The sequence below is a fragment of the Chroicocephalus ridibundus genome, chromosome 1, assembly GCF_963924245.1.
Source record: "Chroicocephalus ridibundus chromosome 1, bChrRid1.1, whole genome shotgun sequence".
In the NCBI taxonomy this organism is placed as follows: domain Eukaryota; kingdom Metazoa; phylum Chordata; class Aves; order Charadriiformes; family Laridae; genus Chroicocephalus; species Chroicocephalus ridibundus.
Window position 1 is genome coordinate 134,437,725 of NC_086284.1, and position 22,676 is coordinate 134,460,400.

The following is a 22,676-nucleotide window of genomic DNA, read 5'->3' on the forward strand; positions in this document are numbered from 1 at the left end:
TGTTATATACCTAACCAATTATCATGGACTTGTTAAGACCTATACTGACCATTTTGGGAAGCTACTAACTGTTTCTGTATAGACCTTGAGATTTATCTCACCTCAGTCCGCACCGTTGAGAATTTACGAATCTGAAGTCACTTACCCCCCCTCTTTCCTGAGAGTGGGACGTGACAGGTGCTATAGCCTCAAAGATAGTCCTTTCATCTCTTCTCACTGTTGCAGTGGGCAAGACAAAACAGGAAACTCCGAGCATCTGGACAGAAACTGAGAGGACCTCAGTATTCAGCAGCCCCCTGGACACACCTCTGAGGCATCACCAATAGCACCGGCCAAATAGCACTAACATGCTCCACCTGGCCCCTCAATGTGATGCAAGTTCACCACCAGAGCTTGACAGTGGAGCTGGCAGCCAGGCCACGGGTGGGTCTATTGCCCAGCAGGGCAGCACATATACCGTAGCGACTGGTATCTCTTACCTGCACCCTCTCACTTTGCGTAGAAATAAAAACAAGTTTCTCCTTCTCAGGGTTATGGTAGCTGACACAGTAAGATCTGGGATGCTTAGGTTCAACCAGTTGCTTCCTAGAAGATAAAACCATCTCTTGTTTAAGAGTACAACAACAGACCACAAGACAGCTTGTGATGCCACTGCACAGATCTTAGTACTTTTTAAAGTCATTCTTCTGGTTTGCTAAGCGTGACTTCACTTTTCCCTTTGTGATAAGGGAAACCTTCCCCTTTAGTCTAGATCCACAGGCACTTTGTTATATGTTTTCAGGTACTTGGAATGCAGGAATTGCCTTTTGCTCTTCTACAAGTGAAAGATACATCTGCTGGGCAGCACTGCGTGTCCCTTTATGTCCAGTCTTGAGCACCCATTACTGACTTCTGTGTCACAGACAAACTTTCTCCCTGTATCAGAAATATTCACACCATCTACGTTAAGCTCTTTAATCACATTTAAGTAAGGTGTACAAAAGAGTTCTGACTCATGAGCAGGAGAGCAATACAGCTGTCAGCACCACTTCTGGCTGTGCAATCCCGCTCTCCCTTCTGCCCCACCTGTGCAGTGATTTAATTTTTGTAAGACACAGATGGTTGACTTCTCCAGCCTACATTCCAGTCAGTGGAAAGAAGTAGGTTTCTGCAGAACAGCCTGAAATAGCCCTCTCCCTTCCTGATCATGAAGTATAGCATGTTGCATATTTGCAAAGCTTGAAGCAAGGTTTAAAACATTTATACCATTTTATATATGTACTTTTCTCTCACACAGATCCAATTGGTGCAACTAGCTCAAAAAATACTAGCCACATAATATATACTTCATGACAGCAGAATTTTTGCAACATGTACATAGCTACATAGCAACATAAATACAGCCTAAAATGTCTAAATTTCAGCCAACTACCCTGATGTGAGGAGGGAGGATAGATTAGGAGTGATTAATTTCAAGCTGACACCCCACTCTCAAGTACCTCTATCTTTGGCTCTAAACTTTGAAGTCCAAAGTTTGCTCGGGCTTCTAGCAGAGTCTCCCAGACCCCTTTCATTCCTTCAGGCTTCTTCTGCGCTGCTCTAGACATTGCATCCTTCTTACTTCCTGCATGACCCCTTCTCAAAAAAATCCAGTTTCTTTAAGGGGCAGGCTAGGACAGCCAGCACTACAGGGTTCCTAAGTGTTGTAGGTTTTGTTTACCTTTTTTTTAAATAAAAAAAAAAGTGGGAAGAGCCATCAAATCTTTAATCTCATTACACCCTAGTCATTCATTGCATTTCCCATCAGAACATTTTATATCTTTGAATAACAGAGGGATAGATAAGAAAGAGATACGCAAACTCCAACACGATTCAGTAAAGTACAGTTTTAATGTTGACATGGGGAACTTGTGCAGTGTTTCCCAGCAAGCAAGCAATCAGGCTACCTGAAAAACAAGTCAATTGCTCCAGTTACTGTCCTATTTTGAGGTCTCCCATATTCAATAAACAAGACATTTGGTCAACACAAAACAATGATTTATAGAACAAAGCAAGACAAGAAAAATGCAGACAAAATGATTATCAATACAGTATATGCATATTTTTCTAATATAAATTTTTTTTCCTGGGTTGCCAGTATAGGAAAATAGTTGCATCGGCAGCTCATAGAACTGAAATATAAATCTTGCTGTTAAGCATATCTGGGAAGGAAATTAATAGAGTCAAGCCTCCTGTGGCTAGACAATGCACGTCACGTGGCAGCTGTCTGTTTCATCCAGAAATAGGGTGCTGAAGACATCATTAAAAAAGGTAGGGTGGTATTTGCAGGCTCTGTCACAGTCAGGATTAAAGTTCACCTCCAGGATCTGAGGCTGCATAATTCTTTTTCCTGTAAAGCGGAACAAAAACACTGCCTCTTAATACAAGCTCTATAGAGATCCTGAATCACTGTCTTTAAGCCAGAGATCATAGAAAATGACTGGAAAAAGCCATTTTTTATTACCCGAGCTGGCATGCCGGTTGGGTGCTTTTATTTCAGTGGGACTTGGTTGTTTTTGGTTTTTGTTTCTTTGTTTTTTGGTTTTGGGTTTTTTTTTTTTTGAGGGACAGAGGTCTGTTCTGCCATCATTATCCAGAGTTCAAGTGTCCAACAAACAGATTCTGCAATCGCTCTGATAATCCAATGCCTCATTTGGAATGAGAATTTGCAGCAATTTAATAGGATTTCCCTAACACATCTGTCTTGCTTGACAGTTTGAAACATCTTCCAGGAAACTCTGCTTATCCTTTCATGTTTCAGTACAAACTTCCTTTCTTAAAGCTCTTAGATATCTACCTTTCTAGTTCTAGCAGTCCTTTATGCTTCAGCCACCCCCATCTGCCACTTCATGTGTTGGCCTCTTCTCCCAAGTGAATAATGACAGGACCAGAGGAAATGGTCTGAAGCTGCGGCAGGGGAGGTTTAGATTAGATATTAGGAAGAATTACTTGACAGAAAGAGTGGTCAGGCACTGGAACAGCCTGCCCAGGGAGCTGGTTGAGTCACCATCCCTACAGATATTTAAGAAATGTGTAGATTTGGCACTTCAGGGCATGCTCTAGTGGCAGAGATTGTAGGGGTTTGTGGGGGTTTTTTGTGTGTGTGTGTGTGGTCGGACTCGATCTCAAAGGTCCTTTCCAACCATGAAGATTCTGTGATTCATCTCACCCCTAAAAGGAAGTCAGGAAGTTTAATTTTCTCTTGAAACTACATCAGTACAGTTCAGAATCAAATGCATTCTGTGCAAGGAGAAATGAAGGATTTTATTTCCTCTCTGGTGTTGACATTGTAAATGAGGTTACAAGCTTCTGATGCATAGGTAAACCATACCCTGCTCTGCACAGAAGCACCTAACCTATTTGTCCCTAGGCTGCCTACAGCATCACAGCCACGACTTTCACGTCCATGCCCGCATCTCCCAGGACAGGTGAAAGTGTTCAAACATGGATGCAGAAGACCAAAAGTCAAGCCCTTGCTCCACCTGATCTGAACAGCAGAGGCTCAATTCTACACCTCTTGTTTCTCAATCGTTTCCCTCCATGAAATTGATTCAATATTTACAGAATCAGCCACTGCCGCAGTGGGCTAGAGCCGCCAACCAAATATACAACATCTAATCACTTCTGCAGCAACCCTGGGCACAAGCAATTAACTTCTCCTGTGTCCTCAGGACCACAGTGTTACAAGAAAAGAGTACACTCAGTTGCGTTCAACAGTCCCCCAACAGTCCTTTCTGTGTTGGTGCCTCTGCTGCTTTTCTACCTACAAGAGACTCGTGTCTGGGTTGGGCATGCTTACAGAACATTTTTGAGCCTTCTAGTGAGATAATGAAGAATTCACCCTGTTTGGCAAATTTTTTTACCAGTCCTCCACAACTGACTGGAAGAACAGCTCCAGGTAGTCAGCGATGTTGTGGCACTAACATGAAGCATCTTCACATACATGTTCTTGCAGAGACTTGGCAAAAACTGAGTGATGGTCCTGAGGACATCAACAGCACTGAAATGATGAATGTGGTCCCTTTCCTGCTTTAATAAGTAACTGTGCATTGAAGACACTGGTCCAAGGCTGGAAGCCACAGATAGATGTCTCTCTAAAGTTTTCAGAGAGACAGGTATTTCAGACATTCTCTCAACATAAGTGGGAAAGAAAACTTGCTCCTGTCAGAGTGACTAGATTGCTGTTCAGCTGCATTTCTTCCTCTCTGTGTGTGGTGTTTGTTTTGTTTGTTTGTGGTTTGGTTTTTTTAAAAAAAAAACAGAGAATGTCAGTAGTAGGGACACAAGGGAAGCAAGGACTCAGCCAAGCACAGTAAACAGCTCCCCCATCATTCCTGTTAACCAGCATGGCAGATGCTAACACCACAGATCAAAGCATATCTGGAGCTGCAGATATCCGTGGGAGGCACAGAGGACACTGCTCTCACTGCTTGAAAAACAGTCAGAGTTCAGAGAAAAGTAGTAAATTTCTAAAAAGTCCACAAATATAAAGAATGCAACATTCAAAGAAACAAGCTTCTCACCATCTCTGCTGGTGTCCCATTTAAGCATCAAGTCAACGGCATATATTGCTCTTGATGATGGATAATCGCAGATGCCAAGAGGCGCAGGTTTAGCTGAAGCAACTTGGAACAATTCAGCAAATGCCTTAAAAATATTTGCCTAATAACGGAAAAAGGTCTCTGAATAACAAGTGAGGTTCCATAAAAGCAATGAACATGTTTTTAATCACATAATTCATGCAGCTTTTTAAAGAGTTTGTACAAATTACTCTAGCCAACAGATGAAAATCTGCACAGTATTACTTCAAAATGCATGTTTAGACCTAAAGACAACATAATGAAAGCACCAAGCACCCGGCAATATCCACGGACTTTTCTGAGAAGAAAATCAGTACCACAGAAATCCTGTAAATAGGGCATTTAATATTAGAATTAACACCCTTCTCAGACATTATGTACACTATTGCACTTCGGTGTACAGGGATAGAAAAAGAAAACCCAGGAAAGTGAACACCAGGATACAATTGTGAAGTTCTAACTTTTTCCTGCCTATTAATTTGTAGTCTAGCTTTTTCTTTCAAGCATGAATTACAGACAAAAGTCAACGAGAAGGCCCTCATCCACTGTCCTGCATGCTTTATGGAACTACAGTATTTGGAGATGGTAATACTAAGATGCCTTAGTATTAGGGAATCATCTGTTTTCTTGTGAAAAGACATTAGTGCAATGACTAGGGTCAGGTCTCTGGCCAGCTTGCTAATGCAGAGAAGCTGGGGCAGCAGATGGAAATTCTGCATTGCAGTCTCAAAGGAAAAGATTTACTTTTATAAACAGGGGTTCTAACTTACTAGCTGAGAGATACTATGTTGGCGGAGGAGGGGTCTTTAAGAAAAGAGAGAAGACCAGCCTAACTTGGTTTCTGTAAACATGCCATAGCATACAAATACAATCTCTGCACCACCCAATCTGGCAGTGTAAGCTTTCAAGCACAGTACCCCCGCAGCAGGGGCAGTGCTTATTCCTATCAGCCACCTGGGCACAGCTGGGCACATCCCAGCTTGCACAGCAAGCAAACCTGAAAGCATAGGGAGATCTTTAGACCTACAGCTCTGCTTAGAATAGATAAATCAAAAACTGTGATGTCATTTCACTGAGATTACTACTATATACTGTAATTTCCTATTTACTTTAGTTTCCTACTTGTTCTGACAGCTCCTTATGTTGCTAAGTCATTTGGAACAAAGGTAGCAAGAGCCTGAATACTTCAGTGGTTCAATTTTTCAGAATCAGAGTTAATATTCTGCTGAAAAGAAGAATTGTGAAGGCTTTGAAAACAATTTTTCCACAGTCACATAAGCAACGTCTGTAGTGATCAGCACACTTTATATTCTGGACTTCCCCATCTTTTCGCATGAAATACTAAGTCTTCACAACCATGGTCTTAGATTATTGACAACCTTCTGCAAAAAAGATGGAACTCACAACAAAAAAAGATCCTGCTCCCAGGATCCTGAGGGTAGTCAGGACTGGCTTTATTACTAAGTCTAATATAAAGAATTCTCATAGTGTAATCATGAAATAAAATTCTCAAATGCTAACAACAAAATGTTTGAGGGGGCATTCTGCTAAGTTAACACATGCTTCTAAAATAAAAGTTAACATTTGTTGTCCTTTGAGGAACTGATACACATGAAGTATGTCTTAGCAGAAAGAAAAACACAACACTTTTGGAAAAGCTAGTTTGTTGAGTAAAAAAAGATCCATGAACATTTACATGAGAAAGATGAATTGCTGACTTACTTGTACTGTTGTCCAAGGGTATTCAGGATATTGTTTTTCAAAGAGAGGAATAAATTCTTCACAGTGTACCTAAAACAGTTTAGCAACATCAAAGACTGTTTTGGTTGGGAATGACGGAGCAATCAGATGACAAAAGAATAGATCAAATTTTTTTTGCTATTTATACAAACCCAGGTAGAGAACTAGGGAATTAGACAGTCCCGAATATCTTCCTTGTTCCAGTATTTCTTGTTATAAAAGATCACACTGAAGTCTTTGACATTTTAATAATTCTTTTACTGATCTCTGTCAATGTTGGTTATATTCAGGATGTAGGTTTATATTACCTTAAGTAATCACAGATGATTAGAGGGGAAGAGGGGGAAGAGCCTAGGAAAACAGTTGCTTAGGACTTAGGGTACTTTCAACACACTGACTGCTTATTTAAGTGGATGTGAAATAGGTTATTTGGCAAGAGTCACAAAGGAGGTACTGGGAGATTTTCTAATAAAGAAGAGGTGAGGGAATGTTTTGGACTGTTTGCTTACCTGTTTTAATGTTACGCCAGGAGCGTAATTCATGACTGTGAAATGCTTCTCATAGTCATCCAAGTCATCAAGTGAAAATGCCCTAAGGAATAAAACAATTACTTAGTTTCCAGGGTATCAGATTTAATTCTAAGCCCCTCCACGCTAACGAGGAGAAGTAATTACCGATTTGAAAAGCGCAGCCAGAATACATCATAGATGTACAGCTTGAGTGGTTTTATGGACCGCAGCAATACAACATAACGGATGTCAAATTTAACCATCCCCACGTCTTCGCGGTGAAACAAGACTGGATTCTCAATATATTTGCACACTACCTACAACAAAGAAAAAACATTCACAGTAAATACAATTCAACTGAAATGAAAACAAAGTGTCACTGGATTTCAATGATTTATGGTACCCTTGTATGCATTTCAGTTTTTCTTTAGAAATGTGCAAAAATACACCAATGTTGTTATGCAAATAGGTACGTTTTATCAAACTCTTTTTCATTGGGGGGGGAACTAGGAGGCCTGAATGTACTCATTTAAAAAAAAAAAAATCACAAAATTAATTTTATTTATAATTTTGGTGACCTTGTTGTTTTGAACTAGAAATGCAAAGCAATTCTTTGTGCATTTCTGCATTACAGAAAATACATGCAGTCCACATGCACAAAGAAAATAAAACTGAAGTGACACTCTGAGGTATGACCACGTATTGCAGACTCCCTACAAAAAGCTCCATGATTCATCTATTGTTGTCAAAGATGGTACTTTGTGCCACTGAGCAGAGCTGTGGATCAGCAATAACAATCAACCAGGGGACAGAAGCAATAATGTTCAAAATTTATGATCAACACTAGCTATAGTTAATATGCGTTCATCTGCCAGTCTGAGGATTAGCACTAGAGCAGCACCACATTGGAGTACTCACTACTGTCAGGCCAAGTTTTATTTTTTAAATAAGGAAGCACCAGGCTCTGAGTTCATCACTGCAACAAATGGAGCTGACCAATTTGAATCTGAATCAATTCTGAATTGATTGAAACTGTATGCTTATGGACAAAAAATTGAAACTGTATGCTTTTTTTTTTAAGAAAATAAATTTCCTTCTTTGTATTTTTAAACCTCCTTTTATGAAGCAGTTTTTTCAGCTCTTCCCCCTTAAATCACATTCAAATCCATGTTCTCTAACCTTTGGGCTGCTTTCCCTATGCCTGATGATATTGTTAAGGCTGTTGGTGATGTGGGTGTCCAGGCTTCGGGCCAGGTTCCATGGTTTGCATATCCAGTGATTGTCTTCTCCTCTGAGAGAGAGAGAGATAGAAGCCAACGCCTGTAAGTATCCACCTCATTCATCTGTCTGAACATCCACTTGAACTGATCTATGTACTCCCCTGAATAAATACTTAATGTGGGCTATAGTGCCAAAAAATAAGGACTTTTGACTGACTGCTGGGAGCCGTAGGCCTTAGGTATTAGGAGGAGAAAAGGCAGTGGCAGCTTTCACTGATCGTTTCAGTTAGGGTCTAGCATGCTTTCACTGTTTATTCCTTTCTGCATCTGACTCCTTCAAAAGGAGAAAACCACCCATCAACAGGACAGCATCATCACAAACAGGCACAGGTCATGGTCCTGAAATCATTCTGCCAAGAGTGAGAAAATTCTGGCAGGCTATCATGCAATTTTCCAAGTTGATTCCCTAATAACACCTTCAAATCATTCACATTAAATGACAGCATAACTCATCTCTTTGGGAAGAAGTCACACAATATCTCAACAGTTCATATTGCAAGAAAATGAAAGCACACCATCATCTTCTCACTTTCTAGTACCTAGTCACCTCAAGGGGCAAAATTCTTTGAAATATCCTTGGGGAAAGCAGGCAACATGCTGGTCTTTCAAAGTATCTTTCTGATAAGGGCAGGGTGACACCTGATGTCTTCCTTCCCTCAATCTATTAAATCATCCTCAGAAACTTCTTGAGCTTCATGATAAACAGCATAAAATGAGCTGAAGTTAGCGATGTTAACTTAACAGAGCCTGCTTTGTTTATTTGAAAATTCCTATCCCCTTCTTCTCATTCCCTATATACACATTGCATTCACTGTCAATCCTTGGTATTAAAAAGGAATTAAAACACCACACACTAGGGATACATGGAAGGAACGCTCTCTCCCGGTCATGACAGTCAATAACAGAATATATAGAGCAATGAACGGCCAAATGAAAACAGCTGGCAGGTGGCACCATAAGCCAGTGTCACCAAAGATGCAAATTTTCAACCAGAATACTCCATGCTAGGCAAAAGAGGTCATTCCACTATCAGTACCTAATGCTCTTTCTCTCTCACCAGAAGAAAATCTTAGTTTCCATTCACTCCAAAGCAACTGTAGCAGCAGAAAGTGTGGATTTAAAACCCTAAAGCTCCACAACTACTTTAAGCTAACACTAAAACTCAATTTTACTTCCACAACCTTACAGAACCCAAGTACTTTAACTTTAAACATCTTCCACTTTGGCTTAAGTGCAAGAACAACTGCTACTGGTGCCCTGGAAAAAAACAACCCAACATTCGTTGCAAACACATTTTGATCCTTTGTATATCTGTTAAATACAAGAGGTAAGATCGTGACTAGACATAAAGCAACAGCCTTCAAATCTGTATTCAAATCATGTCAAAGTTTGTGTTTCAAAATGCATTGCTTAACTACTCTTACATTAAAGAAAATACCTAAAAAGCTCACACTTCCCAGGTAAAATTCACTTGAACGTTAATTCAACAAGAAATAATCTGATGCTGGTTTAACAGCTGCCAACCTCAAAACGCAGGCTACTGGTCTTTGAGGAAAGTGGGATCAAGAAAGCACAAAATGTACGGGAAGTGGGAACATAAGCCACCTTCTGTCACGTTGCTGAAAGTAGCTGATGAACTGAGGCAATTCTGTTTGGAGGTTAAAAGTACGAGGCAACCATCTTGGCCCATCTGGTCCTCCAGCTCGTCTAGAAATGGATGCCAGGCAGTCTTTGACAGTCAGGAGGTTCTCACACGGGAACTGATTCAGCATTACCTCAGGCCTTTCCTCACTTAGCTTCCTACAAAACAAAGAAGTTACTGGGTGAAGGAGGCAGGTTGGGGAGACCTTTGGGAACACCGTTTTTATAACAAAAAAAGAATTTGCATTATCAGAGGAACAATTGCAACCTGTAGTCTTTGAAGTGTGAGAAGTTGTAGAGGATGTCTGCTTCTCCCTCGTTGTCTGTGAATACAAAACGGGGATGTGTCAGGTTGTTTAGGACTTGCTGAATGTCTGTGAAAACCCTAGAAGAAGAAAAAGGCACATGAAGAAAAACATCAGTTTGGTTTCTGAAACCAATCAACTTGTGCTTGAACAGAAAAAAGTTTTAAGCTCAGCTTTCTACAAGAATTACACTTTACTAATACATACTATCTGTGACAACCTCTTCTTAACCCATAGAAACATCTTAAATTGAAGTGTGACAGATTAAAAAAATTGTTTGAGAGACAGAAATCTCAAGGATAGTTTAGCTCCTACAACTTCACAAAAATAGCAATTCAGAAGACAATGACTAAGTTCCTGACAGAGAAGCACTAACATGAATTCGCTATTCTACATGAAAAGTCCTCGAGCGAGACAGAACTTGTAAAAGCCTTCACTGCCAGAAGAGGTCTAAAAATCAACCTGCTATCATCCATGAGAGAAATTCATAGGAAATCTTGTCAGTTTAACCCAGTAGCTTCAGAAGACTATTTCCATTTGTTCAGAACTTCACACACACAGGAGACATTTCCAAACAGTCAAAACACATGAAAGTATGTACATTAGGTATGTGCAGGAAGTATACACAACTTCGAGGTTTAATAGAAATCCCCTCCCAGCCCCATTAAAAAAAAAAACCCCAACCCAAACCAAACACATCACAGAACATAAACAAGAATGAGGCAAGATGTTGCATATCTTAGGAAATTCCCCCCTCAAGTAAAACGAGTGACTTGGCTATCTGAGATACTAAAATAAGCAGATAGCAATATAGGTTATTTTGACGATTTTACAGCTTAAAGTGAGGACACTTAATTCAGAATTCAGCATGATGACTCAAAAAGAGAGACAAACATAGAAAACAGTTCTCATGATAAGGGAACATTTCAGACTAAGCAACTGCTAATTTTTTCCATGAGAAACCACTATATTCTTCCTCCTCTCCAGACCTATTCTTATCAGTTGTGTAACTTTCCTCTCCTTCTCTGCTGCCCCTGAGAGAGACTTCTCTGAAACGGTCAACTGCAAAAATAGCCCAGTCACAGGGGGAAATATATTCTTTAAAAAGAAAAGTATGTAAGATGTTTTGCATAAATCCATGTGTAACATACTGCAATGGTTATACTATTTATGCTGGAGGCTAAGACTAAGAGTGGTGACTTCATTGTAGATGAAGAGAGTCAGCCTGGCATCCCAGTTGAAAGAGGTCACCAATCTTTCCCCACTGTTGCAACAGAGCAAAGTCAGTATCTTCATACAGCCCCACTAGCATTTCTTTCTGCAATATGTGGCTTCTTGGCTTCTCCTTTTAAGTCTAGAACACTAGGGGAAAGTACAATACCAGATTTGATGTACTGGATCCAGTACAAGTTCCTCCGAACCCATTTCGTATACAAGCTACCCAAATACCCACCTGAAAAGAAAAGGCCTTATAATGCTGTAACAAAGTCTTGAAGCACCCAACATCCCCACACAAATATGCATGCAAGAACACATGCAACACAAGACATACCAGAATTTAAAGTTGCTCATGCAATCCCAGATCAGTCAGTACAGGTTATCATCCCACAAAGACACTAGTCCTGCGTAGCTGGATCCAAACCTAGCTAATAGGTCTTAGTAGCAAGAAGATCATAAGGTCTACACAATGCACCTATTCTACTTGTTAAATACACTCAATAAATGGGAACAGCAATAATTTTGGTTGGTAGTGGTTTGTTCGGTTTTTCTTTTTTTGTGGTTTTTTTTTTTTTTTTCTTTTCTTTCTCTTTATGTGATTAAGCCCCTTTAGTGTGGTACGGAAATATTTTGCCAACATATTGCACAATTTTTTGTGGCAGAGTGCTGGAATGTCAGCCTTCAGGATTCCTGGCTTTCAGTCCAGGCTATGTGAGCTGTATCTGGTTTCCAGCTCAGGAAAAAGGGTAAAACCCAGCCAAGCATACAGTTTGCTACACTCATTCTAAAAAGCAATGTGGTTAGATAAAACTTGTATAACGTTATGTATTTGGAATACAGCCACGGTTAGAGTTGGGCTAAGGCTGTACAATAAATCATGCGATTAACTATCTGCAAAAACAGTCCAGTTACAGTTGCTCTGTCCAGGACATAAATGAAGCCTCTGTTCAAAGTTAGTGTTATGCTGGAACTATGATGAGTCACAGAAGGTACTCCTTGCATATGAACTACCAGAGACAGTACCTGTGCTTACAGGTAAAGTTTTTACTGAAATTAGTGGAAGTAACTCAGTAGGGGATCTTTGAGATTCAAGAGAGTAAGGCTTCCTTCACCTCCAACTGCAGCTACAGCAAATACCTTTGAAACCTTTGGTTCATTAACTGATGGTTCTCACAACAATTCTTCCAACTAGGGTAACGATGAGGCTGAACTATAACCTCAGATGTTAAAATGGATTAAAGTGTTAAAAAAAATGTTAAAATGTTAAAGTGGCATCTTCTACAATATAAAGTTATCAAAGACTATTGGACTTTTTTTTTTCCAGTACGTTTACAGCTATACACAAGATTTCACAGAGCTGCTGCTCACATTAACAATAAGAAGCCTGCTTTCTTAATCTTGAAGTCTTGCTAAGAAATTCATGTGCCAGAGCACTCTGGATTATGCATCTTAAGACTTACTTACAGAACGCAAAAATGCAGCACAAAAGAAACAGAGGAGCTCAATCTATCTTTGCCAAGTGCAGGAAGACCACTGAAATAAGCTGATGGAGGTTAAGATTAGAGGGAAAATAAGGCCATTCCACTCATTCCAAGTTTTTAAGTTACTCCATCCATTCTATTCACAATCCTCTTACCATAAAAGTCTTGGGACAGTCAAAGGTTCTGGAAGGCATGTGATTCGATATTGAGAAAGAAAATTTCAGAGAAACACTATATAAAATCAGTGTATTTCACTGCCACACATATCACTCAGTTTAGCAGTCAGATTCCCTTAGGTACTTTAGTATATCCAGTATTAATGCATACATTTGAAAAAAAAAATCAGACCTCTGCACTAAAGAACACAGACTATAAGGGCAGGCACTTGACAACTACTGGGAGATTCCTTTGTTGTTATCTAAGGAGCATATAGGATCTTCTATGGTATTCCCTTGTTTTTAGTTAAATAAGTTGGTACACAGTCTCATGTCTACTCTGATAATACACATCCACATATATACATAAAATGTATGCACCAAGTCTCATTCTGAGTTTGATAAATGACAGAACCTCTGCACTGCAATACTGTGGTATTGGCCAACTTATTCTGAACCTTTCATTCCAATACCAATGACACATTGAAGTAATGAAGCCTGCTAACCATACTTCCTGAATGATTTTATTCCCCGCCCCCGCCCCTCCCCCCCTGCCTTGTCATACAGATGTCCTAGTAGTGATGCTATCAAGTCTGGGATTAAAGATATTATTCAGTGGAATCATGCAAAAGATAAAACATGTTAGATGTTACTTAATTTACTCAAAGCATTTAAAACTAAGAAGCAGTTGTAAGAATCAACTCCCAAAGCACAGAGCTGACAAGACCAGTAAGAATAAAGAGCTGTCATCCCTCTTTGGGCATCTTTAAAAAATGCCTGATGTAGCTGAAGAGAAACATGAAAGAGAAGATCAAGAGAAAAAAGAGAAGATCAAGCCCACCACAAACTGCAAGGAATTTTCATATGAATTTTGTCTTTGAAACATTTAGTTCTTTTATCCACCTTTTTTTCAAGCCAGCAATCAGCACAGCTGAATAGAACAATCTCCCTAGGGCAACAGTTACTATTAATACCACAAGACCTACTCGAACCTATAATTTTGCTATATCAAACTACATGTGCTTGCTCTCTTGCTTCTCAGGATTCAGGTTAAACATTTATTTCATCTTCCCGTTCTCTGTCTTAGCTCTACTTGGAAACAAGATGACTAAGAACTTGTCCCAGGTTCTAAACCTTGTAACCTCATGCATTTAATTTCTTCCAAATTCCCTACAACAGCAGCAATACACAAGGCAGAGCATACACATTAACAGGCTACACATGTCTACCCAGCTTCATACGTTCCCATCTGCCTGTCCATGGTGGCAGCCTTAAAACTTTTAAAGCTTTGAAAGAGCCCAAGAGCACCGGAAGACTACAGTTCCCATTAGGTCACCTGGACTCTGAGATGCTACCCTGCTCCTGAAGGAAGTTTAGTTGATGAATACAGAACACAAGAAGGACCTTCTAGCCTCCTGTGGGGGCTAAGCTGCTCTCCTTTCTCCTCTCAGGAGCTGGATAAAGAAGGAGAGAGGAAAACCCTTAGGAGTCCATGGACAGCATGTTGATGACATTCCTCTGAAGAGCAGGAAGGATTTGGCACATGTTTCCCTGTCCTTCCCTCCCTGCCATTCACCTGAAATATGAGATGCAAAATAAAGAGGCAGCAGGGAAAAATAAGTCGACATTTCCCAACATCCTCACTGTTTCTTTCCATCTCCATTAGAACGCATCTACCTTTGGCTCCCTTATCTGAAATAGGGACAACTACATGGGATGAAGAAATAGCTTTTGCTTATCCTCACAGTCTTGTAACCAGAGGTTTCAACTGCGTAAGGAAATCTAGACTACCACTAAGTTAACAAATGCCTCTCAATTCAAAATGACTTCCATTTTCAGTAGTTCTTCTCAAGTCAAGTTGATCTAGTGAATAACAAATCCCCTCAACACAAGCAAATACATTTTAGCCTAACTTCATCCCTTAAGCAAAATATTGCAAGTAAGAACTCGGACCTCAGTGTCAGACTGCAAACACCCTGGAGTGCAACTCACAGCACATGCTATGTAACAGTATGTTTTTCTGGAATAAAAATAGTAATAAGGCAGTCTAGCCATGCAGTGCCACTGCTTTTGCTTACAAAAATCCCTATCTTTGCAATGTTCTTCCAGCTTTCTTCTGAAATAACTTCACACCACACACTCCATTTTTGTACTAAGGCACAAATCCAATTTAAAACATCCCAGGTTTTTACAAGATTCCTGTGTGGCAATCTCATCTGAAGAAGGGTTATATTCACACAGCACAGAGAAGCACATGTACCCCTATGGATGTACATACTAAAATACAGAAGAGAAGTCTTTAGTCTTTCTTATATACTTTAGTTATACTCCTTAGTGAAAAGTGTTACAACATTATGCAACTCTTCTTTCACCCAGAAGGTGGCACCTGTTTTAAAAAAATAATCTAAATTCATTTTGGAAATTCTGTAAGTGAAAACTCATTTACTCTGAAGAATCCAACAAGAGCAACTAGTAAGTCAAAATCTTAAGCAAGTGGCTACATATAAACACACCTTCAACTTGCCTCTGTTCAAAGCTAGAAAAGGCAGTTCAGCCTCAGCACACCGCAATTATTATACTTAATCTTTGTAAGAAAGTATTTTGTTTGCAGATACGTACTTGAAAACTTTGTCTTTGTCATAAACTGGTGGATTTATCGCTACAGGCAGTTTTTCCTTGTTTTCTGCTAAAATAGCCTAAAAAACAAGAAAGCCCACAAAAAGTTAATACTAGGCAGAATAAACGAGAAGCCTTAGGTCAAACTCCACAATATTCAGCAGATACGAACAGCAGCTTAGACCAAACTGAATTTTAAAGTGTGCTTAATCAAGTTTAGAAAAGTGATTGAAAAAACAACATAATCTTTAAGGAGAAGCTACAGGTAAAATATTCTGTATGACTCAATGTTCATCCAAGTGTTTTATTAGCAATAGCCTGTTGAAATTTTCTCAAATTGTAAACCTTTACAGATAATTTTCTGCAATTCCTTATCTCCATATAAGTATTTAAATACATGTATACTGGTGCATTTGTAGTCACAGTAAAAATGACAGTCCACCTGCATGTCTCATTGGCATAAGTGAATTCTGTCAAAGCTGCATTTTGAGAAATACGTTGTGTAGTATTGAGAAATATATTATGTTGTGTAATACGCTGCTCAAAAAAAAATCAGTACAAGAGCAGAGGGAGAGGGGAATCAGAGGTAAAAGGCTATTAGTAAAAAAGGAACAAGAAATATGGCTTCCAGACCAGGTATTATGAACACTGTTGAAGCACCCTGAAAAATTCCTGTTTCTCCTAAGCGTTAAACAAAATATCAAATCACAGACGATCACATGCAGTAAAAATCAAAGTTACTGTATTTCCAACAAAATGGAAGATTGGCCATTTAGCCATGATGTTTTATTACAGGTAACTAAAACAATTACAGGAAGTTGGAACCTAAATCTGCTCCTGTAAAAATGAGCAAAAGGCTTTTAGCAGTCTTCAGCAGTAAACATGCCTGAAAAATCTCACTCCATCTTTTACACCACCTTTGACTGATAAAAGGAAATACACACTTGGATCATTGCTGATACCCTGCCAAAGGTCTGGGATAGGAGAAGTGAATGTTGAGAAGCCAAAGTAGCTGCTGTTCTGCAACAGTTCCCTGAGTTCCGTCTGCTGCAGGCTGTCCTCCTAAGTTGCAGTGGTGAAATGTCTGTCCAGTCATAGATGCACCTCTTTACCTTTAAGGCTGCTATAGGGAATATAGTCATGGAAAGCATAAACAAAAACACAATTGTAATCAAAGATCTCAGTCATCACCTTCTAAAACAGACTGGACAGTACAAACACAAAAAAATTCCTGCAGTGACCTAAGAATAGGAAGGGAGCCTGGACTTTTAAGTGGCAATGACAATTCTCAGAACAGTACCAGAGGAATCATTACTGTCTTTTCTGCAACTTGAATGCAGGGAGCTGTTGCAGAACAGCAACTACTCTAGTCCCTCTAAGAGATACTTCTTCCACCCCAGAAACTTCATTAGAAAATGCCTCCCCTAACACTGGTTTCTGCAATCATTGCCCAATCATTACCCATACTACCATTTAAGTTACAGCCTTTGTGGTCTGTGTTTGAGACCAGAATTAGGTAACAAAACAAAAACCAGGTAAAAAGTTAAGCTACAATGTTGCTGTAACAACACTGTGATTCTTTAAAATAGAATGTTGACGCCTTTAGGTTTAAAGGAAAATTAGAATAACAAATATAACATCCTTAGCTATAGTAAAAAACAACACAGCCCATTTAAAAAAATCAATCATTATTTGCACATAGTAGTAAAGCAGTTGCAGAAATTGTATAGTGAATGATTTTGAAACTGTATAACTTGCATAAACATTTAGAAACATTTCCACACAATTGTTATTTCCCTGCAGAACTCCTGGCTCACATATTAATGCTGTAAACAGATCTCTGAAGTTTTTTTGTGCATGCAGCTCTGCTTATGTGAAAATAGGGGAATTAGACATGTCAGCAACATGGTATCTCTTTCTACCCATCTCATTTTTGGTGTTTAAGGATGTGTTATGCCCTAAGCTAGCTGTTCTTCACTGGTCTGTCACCAGTTAATACTTTAATCTACAGCTAAACATTCTAGAGTAAAAGAAAGTTCTGTTTGTTGGTCCTATCATCAATATTTTGCTGTCCTCTCTTCTCAATAGCTGCGTGGCAGAGACACAGTAAAGAAAAAAAAAGGATACTTTGAGAAGACGTTTTTAAGGTGAGGTGGTAAAGGAGGATACTGTTCGCCTGTTTGCCATATGCAGTTCTTTGACTTGACCTGATCCCCCCAAAACAGAATTAGAACACATGCAAAAAATTGCCTTATCTGACACCCAGGCACTTTTGCCAAGAGAACACCTGTAAGACGTGAACTATGGGTGCACTGTTGTTCCTCATCTGTAAATGAAAAGTACATCTAACCCTCTTCCAAAAATGCAAAATACCAACGAACCAGTCTGAATTAGGTTACAAGACAGCCTAGCTATTTTGAGTGTGTACCTTTATTTGGCATAAGCAGGTTAACTTCACTTCTGACTAGATATTGTTAGTAACAAGCTGGATCCAGCATTTTCTGCCTATTCTCCATCATAAGAAATAGACAGTTGGGGTATAGATTCATCTTTAGGAGGTGCACTTTGAACGCTGTTAGCAGCCAGTACAGCACCCTCGTAAGCATCAGGTTTCTTCACTTTTCTTAATAAGAAAGCTCATGCAGACTTGTTTCATGAAAAGAACATTACAAACAACATTAACTTCATAGTCCTTAAAATATCACAAGCCTTTAGTACAAAGCAGAGCTCAAAACAAAACAGATGAGTACTTTATGATAGTGCCATCAAATGAAAGATGTCTCTGCTACAATATTTAGTGGTTTAGAACCACAACATTAAATGAGTAGCCAGGCTGAAAAATATAACCACTCCTAAAATAGTAAACCAAATCTTTCAGTAATTCAAGACTGACCAGAAGTGCTGCAATAATAAGTCCAATCAGTAAGCCTATTAGACAATGCATCAAACATCTAACTGGAAGATGGGTACCTCACATGAAGTACCTTGTAGCACGCTTATTAAAAAGTTACACAATACTGCAGTAACATATTAGAGCTCACTTGTGTTGCTTCAGTTTTTAAACAGTTAGATATTATACGTAAGACGTTTCTCATCTCACCATGCTTTTCTTTGATTATTTTTTTTATTTAGTAGCTATACTCTGAATCAATCTTTAAGCTTAAAAAAAGAAGCAAAATCAGAACTCTTGCAATGTTTTTTTAGACACTGCCTCTTCTTAAAAGGGATAAAATATTAGTTTAACTTATTAAAATTATACCTGGTAATGCTCATCTGATGGCTCTGGTGTAAAACAGTTGACATCCAACACTTCAGTAGGCACCCATGGCAACAAAACACACTTCCTGATCAAGCGATCTGTCTCCCCATAAGCATAATCACGAGTCACTTCATCTGCAGCAAACAAGGAGAACCTTTAGGAACTGCCTTTCGTTCTCCATTGAAAGTCTTCTTTATGGCATATCACACAAATGATAGTTGAACAGTTAATAACACCTCATCTTTTGTTATTCAAATGTAAAGTTAGAGATAATTAAAGGGTGTTATTTAGTATGCAAAAATTAGTTTGAAACCAAATCATACTTATGTCAAGTCTAGCCAAGGCAGCTGAACACTTATCTCCCCCGCATGATGGGGGCATAAGGTGGCCCCAAGCAAGATTACAGGAGTAAATCAGCAGCCTAGCATTTCCCAACTTCCAGTACTTCACTTTCTGATTCAAAGCTACAAACATAGACTTTTAAGGATTTTTTTTTTTTTTTAAACTGTCAGATAAGCAAAACGGTAGCTTCACTAAAACAATGATGCAAGATTTAAGTTCTCTGTCAATAAAACATTAGCAACATTTTTGGACCAATAAAGGCCTCTATTTCACAAATTATGGAAATACCAGGCAGAGAACTTTTAAATTTGATAGTATTATAAATATGCAGTCATTTTGGTCTTGAAATTTTTGTTCTACTGGGAAGTGCTCAACGATTTGTAAGAATATGGCCCAACTTCTATTGCAAGCATAAAAAAAGTAAATACTCAACAGACACACACTTACCACCAGTTTCAAGGTCTCTCAAAGGCCAGAGAACAGTGTAAGCAATTTGTTGAGGCATATAAAACAGAGGTGCTGTTGCAAAACTAGGCTGATCTGAATGCTGAATGCGTGATCCAAATTCATCCATAATGTACCAGACAGGAACCTTCTCCTCTGCAGTCTGTGTGATTAAAGACAGTGAGACATCCTGCACATATAAATGGCTAGAAAAGCACTGCAAGGCAGAAGGCGCTGGCAGCACCCCCTACACCATTTCTCTGTTCCCTACTTTCGCCAAGATTGTGAGCAGGTGCTAGGTACAGAGTAACACACTCATCTCTGCAACTCTGAGGCTAAGCCAGGCTAGCATCCAGCCACTGCTGGGAAAGCCTGTTCCCATCTCTGCCACACAGTCCCATCCTCTTTCTTATACTACTGCCACTGCCTACCAGACTCGCTTCCCCTGTACCAAACTAGCCAGTTCAGGGAGCTAAACCAGCAGAAGGCTGATTGGTAGGATTAGTTTTCCTTCAGTTTCTATCAGAGTCAGTTTGCTAAAAGGAGTTTGAAGTTTACAGCTTAAGAGTAAAGGACAGCAGAACTGCCTCCTGCAACAACAGCTAGCTGTGAGTGTTGAGGTTGCATCATCAAAGCGCCCCTTCCCGCAACACTTACTATGATAAAATTCTGAATGAATAAACTTTAAATTGCTTGGTAGCACTACTGTTGCCTTTTTACAGAGGCAAGAGACATAATGCAGAGATTAGACTTCAGATATTCAAGCAACCCAGTGCCAGAAAGGGGAACAGAAGACAAGTTCAGCTACAGGTTTAACTGTCTTACAGGAAATCATTTCTCAAGTGGTAACACAAATAATTCCACCTGACTTACAAGCCATTCATGACAAGAAGATGGGAAACAAAGACACGGGGTAGAAAGACTGAGAGATACTGTTCAGATCTCCCTTTTCTTTAAAGAAAAAAGCAGTCACGAGAAATCCCTTTCTTGGGGATTTTTCAGGCCCGATAATACTGTGAGCTAAGCTGATACCTTAATTAATAAAGATGACCACTCCAGAGAACAACCTCAAGCCCCCAAGCTACTAGGCGCAGGTTGGTTATGCTCACCCTGCTTAGGGTTAGCCCTGCCCATTCTGCGTAGGACTCAGCCCCAAGAATTCACCTTTCTCCTCTTTAATCCGAAAGACTCGCAATAGCCTAGGAGCTACATTGCAGACCCTACAAAAGCATTTTTAACTGAACCCTGAGGGCTGTATTCCCTCAGAAGTGGCATGTATGTACTTGAAGGTGTTTGAAAGCTCAAGACACGCTGGTACCATGTGAAGGACCACATAGGGCAGAACGACCAAACCTGGAGTAGCCTTATCCACACTAAAAGTAGCAGCCTTGGAGTAAGCTATGCCTAGAAACACTTAGGCTCCATCTTGAAGCTAGACGGTCCTAACCCGAGGGCGAGCTGACATTTACACAGCATGGACAATCAGTTGCCAAATAAAAACCAGGGGGTATATCTCCGGTATGTAAAGCACTTTATGCAGGTAAGGAAAACTGCAAGCATAGCTGAGACACACACTTATGTGAGACAGTTGACTCATGAGAGGTTCTTTCCTTCACTATGAGGAAGTTTGAGTAGGAAAACCCCACGTAACATACAAGCAGATCTCCCACTTCCAGCCCCCTTTTACAGCAGACTCTCCCCCTCTATTTAAAAAACACCCCTCAAAGTTCTCATGAGAAAGCTGGTAGCAAGCAGCTGTGCATTTTAGCCTTACATGGCATTTGCTCTCCTTCCAAGTAGAAGTTTATTCTGAAATGCCTGTAAAGGCCCTTTTTTATTTAAAAACGTATCTTTGTTAATAACCATGTATTGGAATGCCTTCACTCAGGATTACTCAGAACTTTTTAGCATCCTAATTAGGCTTTGGAGACTTACCCCTTGAGAAAGCTGGTAGGTCTGATTGTATTTCCACATTTCGCGCAACACTTGCTCAATACTGCCCTCATCTGGGATCTCTCCGTGAAAGTCGATTCCCATGAGATTTGTCATCCTGTGCAGCAAGCCAGGTACATGAAGCAGCTGCTGGCGGGCATGTTCAACACGGTACGTCCAGGCGTGGTCGATGAGGAAAATGCTTAAGAGAATTTTGGTAACATTACAATGATATATCTTTTACATGTATACAGCCAAACGTTCCATGAATAAGAGCTACATTTCCTTGTAGCCAAGTCTTTTCTTACACCCAAAGTAACTCCCTGAGTACACATTGTGACATTACAGGTTAGGAACAACTTCCCAGCAGTAACTTACACACTGTTTTTGTTCTAGAAAGCTTATTTTGCAGTAGTTAGTATTTTCATGAAAATGAGGAACAAACACAGCACAAGGCATTCAGTTTGTAAGCCTAATTCCCTTTAAAGGCTGGGAACACAAGTTTCTTCCCTTTTGATCATTAACTCCACTGCATCAACTTGATATTCTTGCCTGAAGCAGGAAAACAATACGTTATTTTTCAAAAGTATCTGAGGATCTTGTTAGCCATGAGTTCTGTGGCATCTACCATAAAACTATGTGGAGATGTCTGATAATCAAAACCCTGTATTTGCTATTTAAAAAAAAAAAAAAGTATTAAAGTTTTGTTAAGGTTTTTTGATTGTTTCTCTTTGGGTTTTTGGGGCTGCTTCATTCTCTGCACTCCTGGTCTTTTTAGAAAAAATGCATTGTTTTAAAAGAATTACCAATTTAACCCAAAACAAAAACATACACTGGCACAGCTTCCCTTGACAAGTTTAAACCTCATTTAGGCCGCACAATTTTTTCAAAAAGACACATATTTATTCACATAGAAGAGTTCTTCACATTTTGGTTTTATCCTCTTATTGAACCAAGTCAGAGAAAAAAATCTGAATTCTACTTGCTTAAATAAACCAAACAAACAAACCAAGCCACAACAACCCTGCTAAACAAAACCACACCACTACTCATATTTCAGAAAGTTAAACACATATCAGTTGTCAAGTACAGCAAGTATCCTTAAACAATTATTGTATCTGAGATGCCACATATAGAAGAAATCTCATTTAATTTT

The 22,676-nt window shown here is 39.5% G+C and overlaps 1 protein-coding gene across 1 annotated transcript in view; it reads right to left on the minus strand.

Moving 5' to 3' along the window:
- Nucleotides 1-1,850: 1,850 nt before the first annotated feature.
- Nucleotides 1,851-22,676, minus strand: part of TTLL12 (tubulin tyrosine ligase like 12) — a 28,485-nt gene continuing 7,659 nt past the window's right edge. Inside the window, exons 3-14 of the mRNA XM_063354638.1 lie at nucleotides 21,524-21,722; nucleotides 19,592-19,751; nucleotides 18,803-18,936; nucleotides 15,547-15,623; nucleotides 10,037-10,153; nucleotides 9,733-9,927; nucleotides 8,027-8,138; nucleotides 7,013-7,164; nucleotides 6,848-6,929; nucleotides 6,321-6,389; nucleotides 4,542-4,680; nucleotides 1,851-2,368 (exon numbers count right to left, since the gene is read on the minus strand). Of these exons, the coding sequence (XP_063210708.1) occupies nucleotides 2,217-2,368; nucleotides 4,542-4,680; nucleotides 6,321-6,389; nucleotides 6,848-6,929; nucleotides 7,013-7,164; nucleotides 8,027-8,138; nucleotides 9,733-9,927; nucleotides 10,037-10,153; nucleotides 15,547-15,623; nucleotides 18,803-18,936; nucleotides 19,592-19,751; nucleotides 21,524-21,722 (1,588 nt within the window). The 3' untranslated portion in view covers nucleotides 1,851-2,216. The remainder of the gene's footprint in view (nucleotides 2,369-4,541; nucleotides 4,681-6,320; nucleotides 6,390-6,847; nucleotides 6,930-7,012; nucleotides 7,165-8,026; nucleotides 8,139-9,732; nucleotides 9,928-10,036; nucleotides 10,154-15,546; nucleotides 15,624-18,802; nucleotides 18,937-19,591; nucleotides 19,752-21,523; nucleotides 21,723-22,676) is intronic.